General features: G+C 49.0%; 1 protein-coding gene across 1 annotated transcript in view; it reads left to right on the top strand.

The window, feature by feature from the left end:
- Ten-m (teneurin transmembrane protein Ten-m) overlaps positions 1-12,657 on the top strand; it is a 108,748-nt gene that overhangs the window by 83,804 nt on the left and 12,287 nt on the right. Inside the window, exon 3 of the mRNA XM_017250324.3 lies at positions 9,750-10,388. Within this exon, the coding sequence (XP_017105813.1) occupies positions 9,750-10,388 (639 nt within the window). The remainder of the gene's footprint in view (positions 1-9,749; positions 10,389-12,657) is intronic.

Genomic DNA, 12,657 nt, shown 5'->3' with positions numbered 1-12,657 from the left:
TTCGCTCTGCTCTGTGCGAGAGTTTCGTTTCATTTCCTTTTCATTTTGATGGTTTTGTAATTGAGTAATAAACTTTGGTATCGTTTCGTTAAATATTCCCCCTCCACACCGACTGCTCCGACTTTGGCCAATTTTCCCAATAAATTTTCGCAACTCTGCTTTGCCGCTCCTTCTGCTCCTAAAACTGATTTTCCCTCTGGCCAGTGGGCACCGGGCTTCCTCTCCTCCGATAAGCGCTCGAAAAAGTTTGTTTTCCACGAGAAGACTGTTATTCCGACCGTTTATTATCGCCGACGCCTCCGATAAACGACCATCGAAGGGGCTATTGTTGGAAGCAGTACGGCACTGTTTCGATTTCCTAATTAATTTTCAAGGCTTTTAAAACCCTCTCGTGCCGCCCAGGCCAAGCCCACCAAGGTGACCGGTGCAGGCGCTTTTGAGGCACATCTCCATAAGCAGGACCATCTATTTCAATCAAATTTGAAATGATCAGATAAATCTTAAAAGCACACTCGAAGCTTCCACCCCGATAGCAGGAAATGGCCGGCCATCAGAGGAACAAACACAGAAATTGTCGGTCATTGTCAGTCGATTGCGATGGATGGGGACTGTCGTTGGCGCTGCCATTGTCGCTGTCGCAATGCGCCTAAAATTACGTATAATAAATTTTTATTTGCCGCTTTATTAAATTTTATTTGCCTCGCTGGAGGTGGGGGGCAGCGCGAACTATGCCGTCATCTATCCAATCCAGCCGCCTCCTGTCTGCCAATCGTCTGGCATCTGGGGGCCTTGCAGCCCCCGGGTGGGTTAGGCGGCGACGAGAGTCAGGCGGGGCTTTCGCGAAAAAGCAAATTCATCAATTACTTAATATAATTACTTTTGGCTTTCGGATTATGCATACCCACACAGGCACCCGCAGCACAGACACAGACACGGAGCAAAAGGCCATTTCAAAGAGCGCTGCGTCTGGCGAGGACCAACATTAATACTTAATATAATAAATTGTTGCCAGTCGCGGTGGGCAGTGGCATCCACAGCACCACCGACCCACCTTCGGCCAGAGCAACCCTTGTGGCAGGCCGAGAAGCCCCCATCCGTGTCTGCCGCATTTTTGGTCCCCAAAACAAGACCCTCTCCGAGTGCGCTGCAACTCCATATATGCAATTACCAGTAGCTCTGATGAAATTAACAGGGCTGGCTGGGCTGCGGAGGGCAGTCCTTCCGTGGCGGCCCTGCCTTCGGCCCGGGCAGACGGTTCGCCATTTAATGGCTTTTAAAGTGCAGCAGCCACAGAAGGAGTAGCCCGAAACGGACATGCCATGTTTGTAATAAATAAGTTTCAAAAAAATAAACATTCATATGGACGAGGGCAGAGGGCATAGGACAGACAAGTCGAGTGTTTGTCTTTCAAATGCACTTGTGTAGAGCAGCAAAACCGGTCTACCCTCTAAAGTCCAGACGAAAACTTTTCAATTCGCATGGCTTAAGCCTTTAAGGACCCGAATTCCATTAAAATCGGAATTGCTAATCAAAATTAGTGTCGCCGATATTAATATTAATATATGCCAACACTTTGGACGGAGCCCTTAGTTATCGGCCAATAAAAGCGACACTTTATGGGCCGCATAAATTGCCATAATTTTAATGTTTCCAGTTAATAATTTTACATTAATTTATTGGGGCTCATAACCCTGCGGTTGCCGGCTCAGCGGTAATTCGAATAGCCATCAACTTTGCTTCTGACCACAATTAAGGGAGTTCACAGGTTAGATCGCTGAACGTTTGCAGCGGCGCCAGTGGGTCTAAAAAAGTCAAATTATAGTATAATTAATTCGCCTGACAATTAGAGCTGCAAATAGAAAAATTATTAATTTAATAAATTCCATAATGTCAAAACCATTTCGGGCCTGGCAGCCCGTTCTTTTTGGCCGTTTTTGCAGCTCGCTTTTAATGGTAATTTTTGCATACAATTAAAACAATTAAACGCCATGAAATGGCAAACAACGACCACTCATAAATAATGGCAGTTTTTGTGTAAAATCGGACAAAAAAACAGAAATTATGACGATTATTGGGAATAATATTAAAGCAATATTAATTGACACGCCAAAGCCCAGGGAAATGATAATGACATTTTTAATCGCATAATCTATTTACTTTTGGCGGTGGGGGTGGGGAGACTCTGGCTAAGGGGAGACGTCCGCCCCAGCCAGAGCCACCTGTGGTCGCAAATTAGAACCCCTCGGGCGAACGAGCGTGCTCCTTTTCAAAGAGTGCAATTTCCGTTTCGCGGCTCACCCAACTGAAATTGACTTCATCTCACTCGCCACTAGGCAGCCAATTGGCAATTTCACACACACTCTGCCCCCGTGCCACCGTGCCACTCCCCTCCGCCAACATACAGGTGCCAGCGGTGATTTGCCAAGTTTTTCATTTCGCTTTTCGCAGGTCGCCACTCGCCTCTCGCAACTTGCCCGCGGACCCCGTTGGTTTAACTTTATTAAATATAATGGCAAACCAATTTTTTTGGTACGACTTTTATTAGGGCGCCGTTTATGGGTGCGGACGGAAAAAGCGCAGTGCCCGCCGCCACTGTTATTTTTATGCAGGTATTTCAGTCGCAAGCCGGAGAGCAAATAAAATATGCAGCGGAACAGGCCATGGTTCATTAAGTATGCGCCATGTGGCCGGCCAAACAAACGAGTGCGCTCGAAAGTATGCAATTGAATTTAAATATTGCAAGTGCATGTCCCGGGCTCTGGGGCCAGGACGCGGAGAGCGGCAGCAGCGCAACAACTGGCGGTATATGTTTTTTGCAGCTGTGTGCGTTAATTAACACAAACTTTATTACAAAATGTCTGCCGCTGCAAACTTTAATGGCCGCGCATTTCGCGTCCCCCATGGCCCATGCACCCCAGCCCCTCTGCCGACTCCCTCCCCGGGGTATATCAACATAATGAAATTATAAGCGGTTTGATTTTAATATAAATTACTTTTTATGAGACAATAATTGATGTTCGCCCAGGCGGCTGACGTTTAACGATTAAATGCCAGCCATGGACACGCCGGTCACCAATCCTGCCTTTGTTTCCCCGAGGAGCTTACGCGTCTTTTTAGGCCGCAGGATCTCCTGCGATTAGCGCTGAACTAGGATTCGGGGGAAGAGGCCATGCCTTCAGTCAAATTAAAACAACTTAATTGTTACAGAGGGCGGGGATGTCCTGACAGCGTTTATTAACTACAAGCCGACCTCCGACCCGAAATCGGGGGTGCAACAACACAATGCAATAAAAACGCAGATAAAACAGCGTTTACAGTAATTTAAATTAAAAGCATTAAAATGATAAAGGTAAAAACAAAAAAAAACAGAAACCAAAAAAACCAAAATCCAAACGTGCAAATAAACAATAAGGAAAAAAGTTGGCAATAAATATGGCTACGCTTTACAGTTCATTAAATCGAAAATAAAAGGCAGCCCCAGCATTTATTTTTCACCTTCCTCCTCGGAGCCAGCAAACCCATGAACCACTGAACCACTGAGCCACCAATAACCAAAAGCAAACAAACAAATATAAATGCGTAATTAAAATATACATTTTTTTCGCGCTCGTTTATTGCACTTAATGCTGGCTTTATCGCAATTATTGTTATTAGTTTGCCAAAAGCAGGCTTCGTACCGCACCAGCCCCGCCACCGCCCTCCGCCGCTCATTAAAATTATGCAAGCATATCGGGCTAATTAAGTTTAAAACCGGAAATGCCGAGCAGCAGCCGGCAAGGCGAGTTTTCCCGCGTATTAAGCGGAAATTTGCACGCGTAGCCATTACAAGCGGGGAGCCCGAGAGAAGCTGTGACCCAGGAAGGGATCAAAGAACTGCCAGGAGGACCCGCAGCACCAGAAGGGCGATCCCTTCCCCACAACACACCTGCCGGTCTGTCCGACGTTTAATTGGTCTAAAAATTGCACGTCAACGTAGATAAATTTTTATTTGAAAAAGTTTATTAAACATTTCCATTGCTCAGGCACCTCACGTTCCCGCTCCCGGCTCCCCACTGTCCCTTGCCAACTCCCCCCAAAAGGGACTCCTCTGTGTGCAATTGTGTGACGTCGTTCTGGCCATTGGCGTTTTTATTGCAAACTTTTCCACAGTTGCCTTTTGGCATTGCCATTTGTGTCGTTCTCTATTGCTATGCCCCTGCCACCCGGTCAGCCCCCTCCCTCCACTTTGGAGCCGTTTTTCTTTTTGTTTGTGCAAATTTTTGTTATTGAAAAAGTTTTACGTTTTTGTAGAAATTATATGCGAAAGTTTTGCTTTGTAATTACATGCAGACAGTCGTAAAAAAAGAACTGTGTTCGCACGGCCTGGTCAGCGAGGGCCCAGGGACCTACAGCCAATCCCTGCGCCCACAGCAATGGGATGTCCTTACGTGTCCAATTACATATGCAAACGCCGATTGGCCCACAAAACACCAGCCGCATAAAAAAGGACGTACAAGGACCTCAAGCGCTCCACCAGAATTTAATCTCAGCCAATATTTGGCCTAGCCAAACAGCTGGAGCAGACACAACTTAAGCCACCTTACACTATTAAGCAGGGCATTAAACGACTAACGGTAAACAAGGCAACCCGTCCGCCCCCAACACCTCCAAAACCAAGCCCCCAACCAGAAGACTCCCCGCCCGTTCGACAAACAAAGCGAACGCTTCTGAAATCTTATTTATGCTGGGAAAACTGAAACTGTTATCAAATAATTTATTCGTCTCACCTGCAACAACAAATTAAGTTTTGTTTTGCCTCCACCCTCCGCTTCACCTGCACTAAGGCGAAGCAGAAGAAAGTAAAAGAAAGCACCGGATGGAGCGGGAGGAGGGCTGGAAGATGGCTAAAAGTCCGAGGGTGAACAAAGACGCGTAATCCACGTGCCTCGCCACTTTCAACTCATTAACTGCCCGCCCGGGCCATTAAGAGACTTATTTTCACACTTGCATAAACTCATTTAGGAGGAGAGCCAAGTCGGACTGTTACAGGCAGCCACTCACCACCCAGCATCCACCTCCGGAGATGCTGGAGAAGTCGCCACCTTATCACACGGCACGTTGGCTGCTCCAGCGCATCGTGACATAAAATTAATGCCCAACCGACAATTTTAATCGGCAACAGTTCTCGTCCTGAGTTATAGCACCGGGAGCGCCGGGAGCACCGCGAGCACCGGGACGAATCCCACCCAGCACAACCTGTAGTCCTCCTCCCCTGCCTTTCCCCTGTTTTGGTAAACTTTGCTGCCAAGATTTCGCCAACTTTTCGGAGTTCAGACAAAGGGAGTCTGAGCCGGCGAGAGTCAGCCGGATGCGTATATTTAAAACTTATTAAATTGCTATAATTTATACGACTTATCTTGGCCCGAGGGTTGCTTAAGCGGGAAAAAATCCTGCGCCGCACAGGCTCGGGCTCGGGCTCACGCTCAGTCTCAGGACAAGGACAAGGCTGAGGGACACACGGCAGGGCAATTAATTTACATGCAAATCGTGCCGAAAGTTCAGTCCTCCGCCCAGTCCCCGCGAATGACACTCGTTTCCAGACGACTTTAAGGCGCTGCAAGAAAGGGGGCTACGGAATGCGGATCCGTAGTCCGGATGCGGACTCGCTCACCCATCATCTATCCGTACACACACTTGATTAGAACCCGGGGCGGTGCTCAGGTCGCCTGCTGTGCGCCGCCTGCTTGAAACAATATGGCGCCGAGGAATACAGGAACACAGGGATACGACCCTTTTGGGGCTCTTAAGAAACGTCGACAGGTTGCTGGATCGTTAGAGTCCTTTGCCCGTCCCATCCCGTCCCGTTCCGGCACCGAACAAGGACTTTTATTGTCCCGGCCGTTGTGCCTTCGCTTTGTCTTTGCGCGCCTAACAAATTGCTGAATTTTTGTGTTGATTTATCGTACAACAAAGCATCGGCGGCAACAATAAAAAAGAGGCAACGGCAGGGCCAGCGTAAAACGAGGGTACATTAAACATTTAGTAATGAGTTTAAAGTTTTAAATGGAATTTTTGATTACAAGTACCGAACGGCAAGGGGCACGGCACGAAGGGGGAAACCTTCTAAAAGGAAAAACAATCCAGAATATCGCAATTTGCTGCCCACTTACGGCTGTAATTACGGGCGCAGCGATTCGAGCGACTGCCTAGAACTAGCTAAGTTCCGGCCTCTCCAGCATTATGTCTGGCAGAATAACCTGGCCATGAATGCGGGATTAGATGTGTAGTTGATATGACAGTTTACACTTCCAGCAGTTCCTCGGCTGGAGAGGCAGTGTCAGCCCTTATCGCGCTTCCGGCTGCTCCACTTTTGTTCAACCCCCACTGAAGGCGGGCCTCCCATTGTCAATATATCACGGGCCTCCTACACGGCCCAGAAACAACCCTTCGAATTCCGAGGAATCCGTGGAAATTCCAACACTTTGTTCAAACATATAAAATAAAATCCTTTCCCAACTGCCGAATCTCCATCTTTCGTCCTTTGTGGGGCTTCTTTTCAATTTAGACAAGAAGAGCCGGGCGGCGAGACCATTAAACGCTTTAAAATCAACATCAACACCGATGACTACGACGACGACAGGGGCAATAAAGTCGACCCAAAAATTGCTTCCTCCGCACATAAAACCCAGGCGAGCGCCGCTCCAAATACCTTTACACACATATAAAGGCGCAACTGCTGAGCCTGGCAAACAAACGCGGTAAAAGTAAACGAAACACTTTGCCTCCCTCCTGCCTTCCCGCCTCACAGGGTTGGGTGGGCGACCCAGCCCACTTAATACTTAAATACAAACGTGTAAATTATGCGATTTTTCCCCGGCGGCCATGTTTGTTTGCAAACTCCATTACCAACATTGCGGGAGCTTCCTCGCCTCCTTCCAATTTCCCGGCTCTACCCAGCTCTCCCAGCTTTTCCAGTTTGCAACTCCCAGCTCGCCCACCCCTTTGTTGGGAGCAATCGTCGCACTTTACCATTAAAACAAAATAAAAAACAGGAGAGGAGCCGAGCTGGGTACCCCTTTATATGCCTTTATGTGTTTTTCATGTACTTTTATTTGATTGTCGCACGCTTTGGCGCCCCGGCCAGGGACGCGGCACCTTGCCTTTAATGGCGTTGTTTTTTAGTGCTCAAAATATTAGCAAATGTTTATTAACGACTACGCAAATTGGCGGTAATCAGGGCTCCGCCGACCTCTGGTGGACTTTAAAGGCGCAATTACTCAAATAGTACTTAACACACAATTGTTGCGTGTGCTCTGGAAAGAGGTCAGGTGTCCAGAGCTTTTGGAATACCTGAAACTTTGGGTGTATCACAATTAAGTCAAATCGAAATCAAGGCAGGGCAACATCTTGCCATATTCGCAATTTTATTAAAAATGTTAAATTGTGCGGCATAAATCACATTTTACTGCACTGGCAAGGGTGGCGACGCCAGCTTGTGGCACCTTTCCCCGAGGGTGGCACTGAGCGGCACTTGACGCGGCTGCCATTTCAGACAGCTGCGCTTGCCACACTATTTTTGTTTTTATTGTTTGGCCGCAGCTAATTCCCGCCCATCCTACCACCGCATTTCCCAGCGGCTGTGTATTATTTTAATTCGAACAATTTACTCCCGGGAGCAGGGTTAATTTCCATTTTGCATAGACTGGCAGCACAGTGATATTAAATTTAATTCATAAGCTGCGGCTGCCTTATCCAGGAAGGGGGCCATTCAACGGAGAAATCAGGGAGATGCGATTGGGTCGTTAACTGGGAGACATGGGCAAAGGCATATTTGTGATCTATTTCGCCGATAAATTGACCCTGTGTGGGCGGCAGGGCGGCTGCCATTTATCGTGGCATACTTTGTCGTGTCTGCCATTAAGTTTAATGACCTCGCAGCACTTTCATCTCGTCAGCCTGCAAACACTTCCGAGGGGACCGGAGCCTCCCGCTTTTTAAAAGCATCCAACTCCCATTAACTTGTGTGAATTTATATCAGTCATTGGCCCTGCTCCGGCTACTGACTGCTATTATGCGTTCGTTAATTATTCACACACAAATACAACCCAGCAGCCATCCTCCTGCCCAGCCGCCCGACTGCCGTCTCGACTACACGTTTCGGTCATAAAAACTGGCCATACTTGGTCGCCACGCCCCCTTAACGAGGCCACTAACTCTGGAACTCCCGGTTTAGCCTTTGCTAGTTCCGTCGGAATGTCCTGTACATGCACATATGTATGTATATTGGGGATCTCCTCTCTCCGGCTCATATGGATCTTGACATTAAATAAATCTAACCTCCCGTATACGCTTAGTGGGCATCTTTAATACTCATCCGCACATCCCCAAAATGTGTGCATATACCATACATATAGAAAAAAATGACGCAGACATTATTCACGCTATCATTGCGCACACACCAAGGAGCAGTGTCAAAGGACGGCTCGCGGGGACTCGCCCGAAAGGGAAAAAGGCAAACAGCGCCCGGCAGCCAGCAGCCGTGCCAAACTATGCTCTCATGGCTCGGGGATTCCCGACTGCGGCCGCTCGATGTGCCAAAAATTACGACTCTTCCTGAAAGGGAACGTTCGAATATACAGCAGAGGATACAGGACATAAGGGCACAGAGCAAACGTATGATTTCTGCACGCATACGCACGCATTTGTGCCACATGTCGCCACCGAGCTCGCCCGTCTGCCACAATCGGTGGAACTGAGTCTGACATTGATAGCAGCATGCGTCCCCGATGCGCGCCTAAACTTTATTGCCTGAAAGTGAACGGGTCAAGAGCCGTGAGCTGCTGATTCTTGTGGCACAGAAACCACACCCGGCCCAATCGAAGCTCGGCAGCAAGTGCCGTGCAGTTGATTTGCATTGGGGTGCGCATGGAGGACTTCCAGGGACCGTCCCCGGGACCCCATTTAAGGCAACCCCAAGCGACCGCTCCATGTCACATAATCGAATTATCATCATGGCATCAACAAATGATTTCAGCTTACGCTTGCCCTTCTGCTCGTCATCGTCATCATCATCCAGCAACCCGGTTACCCGACTATCCAGCTTTCCGGCTATCCGACTGTCTGTTTGTCAGTCTGTCCAGTTGCTCCTGGCGCTGTCACCGCTTTGGCAGTCCCGCGGCGTTGCCTTTTTTCACTTCACTTCATTGTGAAGCCCTCTCCCCTCCACCACACTGGACACTGGGCACTGGGACTGGGACTGGGACTGGGACTGGGACCACATCCGCAGGCGAACCCTTCGTAGGAACGCTATTCTCCTCGTTTTTTTAACACTTCCCCCGTTGGCTCCTGTTTGCCAACGTCATTGTCGCTGGTCATTTTCCCTGCTTACTTCATCCATTCATTCGGAGTCGACCGTTTGGTTGGGTCCATTTCGTTTCGAATCATTCGTTTGGCTCCTTTTTCCAGCTTTGTTCCGTCTGTCGTCTCGTTTGTTTCAGGTTATGTTGGATGTCAGTTTGTTATCCTTGTGCAAATCCTTTTATACAAATGAAATTTGCGCCAAATGGCGATAAGCAAAATTCAATAGTGTGCGGACTGTCCACCGTCCGTTGCTTGGCTTGCGGTTTCCGAGGGAACGGACTGGGGCGGGGTAACCAGCCAAGTCCAGACATGATTTTAATGCAATTCACGTCGGTCACTCGGTCTCTGCACCTCGCACGCGTAACTGCCCTAATTGATTACTAACCTCTCCTTCTCCCTCTCCGTTTCAGACATCAACAAGGCCTCACCCATCGACTTCAAAAGCGGATCGGCCTGCTCCACGCCCACCAAGGAGACGCTGAAGAGCGGCTACGACCGCGGCACACAGGGCTGCATGGGGCCCGTGCTGCCCCCGCGCAGCGTCATGAACGGACTCCCCTCGCACCACTACTCGGCGCCCATGAACTTCCGCAAGGACCTGGCCGCGCGCTGCTCCTCGCCCTGGGTGAGCGTCGCCGCGATCTCGGCCCTGTTCCTGGGCGTGCTCATGCTGATTCTGCTGACCACCTTCGGAGGCCTACACTGGACCCAGTCGGCGCCCTGCACTGTGCTAGTCGGCAACGAGGCCTCCGAGGTCACGGCCGCCAAGAGCACGAATACGGACCTCTCCAAACTGCACAACTCTGCGACACGATCGAAGAACGGACAAGCCATCGGACCCGTGCCAGGACAATACGGATCGGGAGGTGGGCTGGGATCCTCGACGGCCACGGTCACGGCCGCCACTTCGAACAGCGGCACCGCCCAAGGTCTGCAGTCGACGTCCGCCTCGGCGGAGGCCTCGTCTTCGGCCGCCACCACCTCGTCGCAGTCCTCGCTGACGCCTTCGACGTCGCTGTCCTCGTCCCTGGCGAATGCCAATAATGGAGGTAATTATGCACAACTTTTAATTATTTTTAAATGAGTTTTCGAAAGTTGCGCAAGGCAGCTGCAAGACGGTGGGCGTGAGCCAGGGGGAGGCGCCCAAAGAGAGAGAAAGCCAAGACGCCGGACTATTTAGAGCTTAGCGCCCTCCGGCGGAGACAAAAAGTTTGTTGTTTTCGTTGGTTTTTTCATCTCGAAGTTTGCGCCTGACAGACAGACAAACGCCGCGCTGGATAGGGATTATGTGAATGCCGCTTTCATTATATTCCGGAACGCCTTCCCATTTCTTTCAATTAAAGTTCAGCTTGGGATTCGTCGGACTAAAATATTGCATTAATTACTTTTTTAATTGACAGTCGGGCGAACGGGCGTACGAGTAGAAAACAAACACAAGACAGTGGAAACTTTTCACTGAGAATTCTGAACAATCAGATCAGTTTTTTCCAATCACTGATGAGAGGCTGGGTGGGTTCCCAATCTTTCGGTGATTCGACTTAGCGTAAGGTACCCGTCTTCCCTGATTAAATGGCCTTTTAGAAAAATGCTTTTGTCACTGACATTGGTGACCGTAAAAAAATGATGTACTCGAATAGTAAGCTCGTCTTGTTTACCTGTAGGAAGAGAAACTTTAACGCGGCTGTCGGCCGATGGGGTAGATGAGAAAATACGACGAAATCGGCGAAGTGCGGACGAGGCGAAGAATGGTGGCGAGTTATCCATCGATGAAACTTTCGGCAACTTAATTACAATCGAAAGCCTAAACTGGGAGCAGGCTGCTACGTACTTTGCCACGACTCCGCCAAGGAAGCTGCAAGAAGTCGAACGGAGAAGTAGTGCCGATGAAACTTCTTCCGGATTAAACGGTGTATTGAGTCTACAGGGGGATGAGGACGTCGAGGACGAAACCACCGACTATGTCTATGAAGACGAACCTGCGCCAGACACGTCTCCCGCCACGCAAAGACCCAGGACCAGGCAACAATTTGGCAAATCATTAAACAGCAATTTACGTAGCGCAGCTAAAACATTGGTCAACAAAAAGACAAAATATGACGGGGAGGCGGGGAAGCACATTAAGGAGCAGGAGGCTTTCATTGAGGCCGGGATGACACTGGAGTCGACTTCGACAACGGATACAGCGACGAGGGCGACTACGACGACGGAGCCGGGAACCAGCACATTTGTTGCTGTTATTGATGACGATAATCAAAGTGACAGCAGCAGCTCAGGCGCAGTGCCGCCGGTTCTGACGGTTCTGAGGAGTGACACCGATGACATTGTTGAAATCAACACCGCCCTGCCAGAGCCGGCAGAAAGCTCTATTCCCGCCTCCTCCCCCCAGTCTAGCATGGCAAATGATTTTCAAATCAAAGGAAAAGCGGTTTCGGAGTCAGGGCAGGGGAAACCTGCCACTGATGATAACAATAATGAGCGTGATTTAGCTGACAACTATGAGTTAAGGCCCGAGGAGCCGGCTGCATCTGCCCCTTCAAGGGGCACCCCCCTTCAAGGTATAAATCAAGTCTTGGCCAGCGGTATAGAACGGTGACCACAGTTCAGGCTCAAGAAATGTCCTTTTAAGATATTACTAAGAAAATAAAACCTTGTAAATTATACGTAAGCCTTTAAAGTTTAAACATAACAGCGCTCTATTGCTCTAATATTTGTATTTAAATAAATAAATATATTTAAATTGAGAGGACCCTTGGTCAGATATCACATTCACATCATATGGACCTAAACATATGGTAACATATCAGGACCTACTAATTCTAGTTGGAAGTTTCTTGAGCCTAAACTTGACGTTCTATTCCCCGTTTCTGTTCGTATAACATTCTACATTTCGTATCAAAGGTAAGGAAAGTCAGAAGAACGCGACAGTTTTCACGCCATTAACGGAAATAAATAAAACGGAATCAGATTTCATGGTAAACGACATGGCATCCCAGTTTGAGGACATTGATATTGTTAACCTTGGCGAGGCACCAAGCTCACATGAAGAGGCTGTGTACAAGACATCTAGCTCAAAGGACAAGGCAGTGCCCCTGGCGTCAACTCAGCCCGAAGCCATCGAGAACGAAGTCCTCAAAGACCAGGACGAGGATCGCCAGGTGCCTCTACACCTGAGGCCCCTTAAGCCCTATGTGAGTGAGACCATCGATCAGCCGAACAGGCGCATCTTAGTGAACCTGACAATCGCCACCGACGATGGCCCCGACAACGTATACACTCTGCACGTGGAGGTGCCTACGGGCGGGGGCCCTCACACCATCA

This window comes from Drosophila bipectinata, chromosome 3L (assembly GCF_030179905.1).
Source record: "Drosophila bipectinata strain 14024-0381.07 chromosome 3L, DbipHiC1v2, whole genome shotgun sequence".
NCBI classification, from domain to species: domain Eukaryota; kingdom Metazoa; phylum Arthropoda; class Insecta; order Diptera; family Drosophilidae; genus Drosophila; species Drosophila bipectinata.
This window is presented reverse-complemented; position numbering and strand designations above follow the sequence as displayed.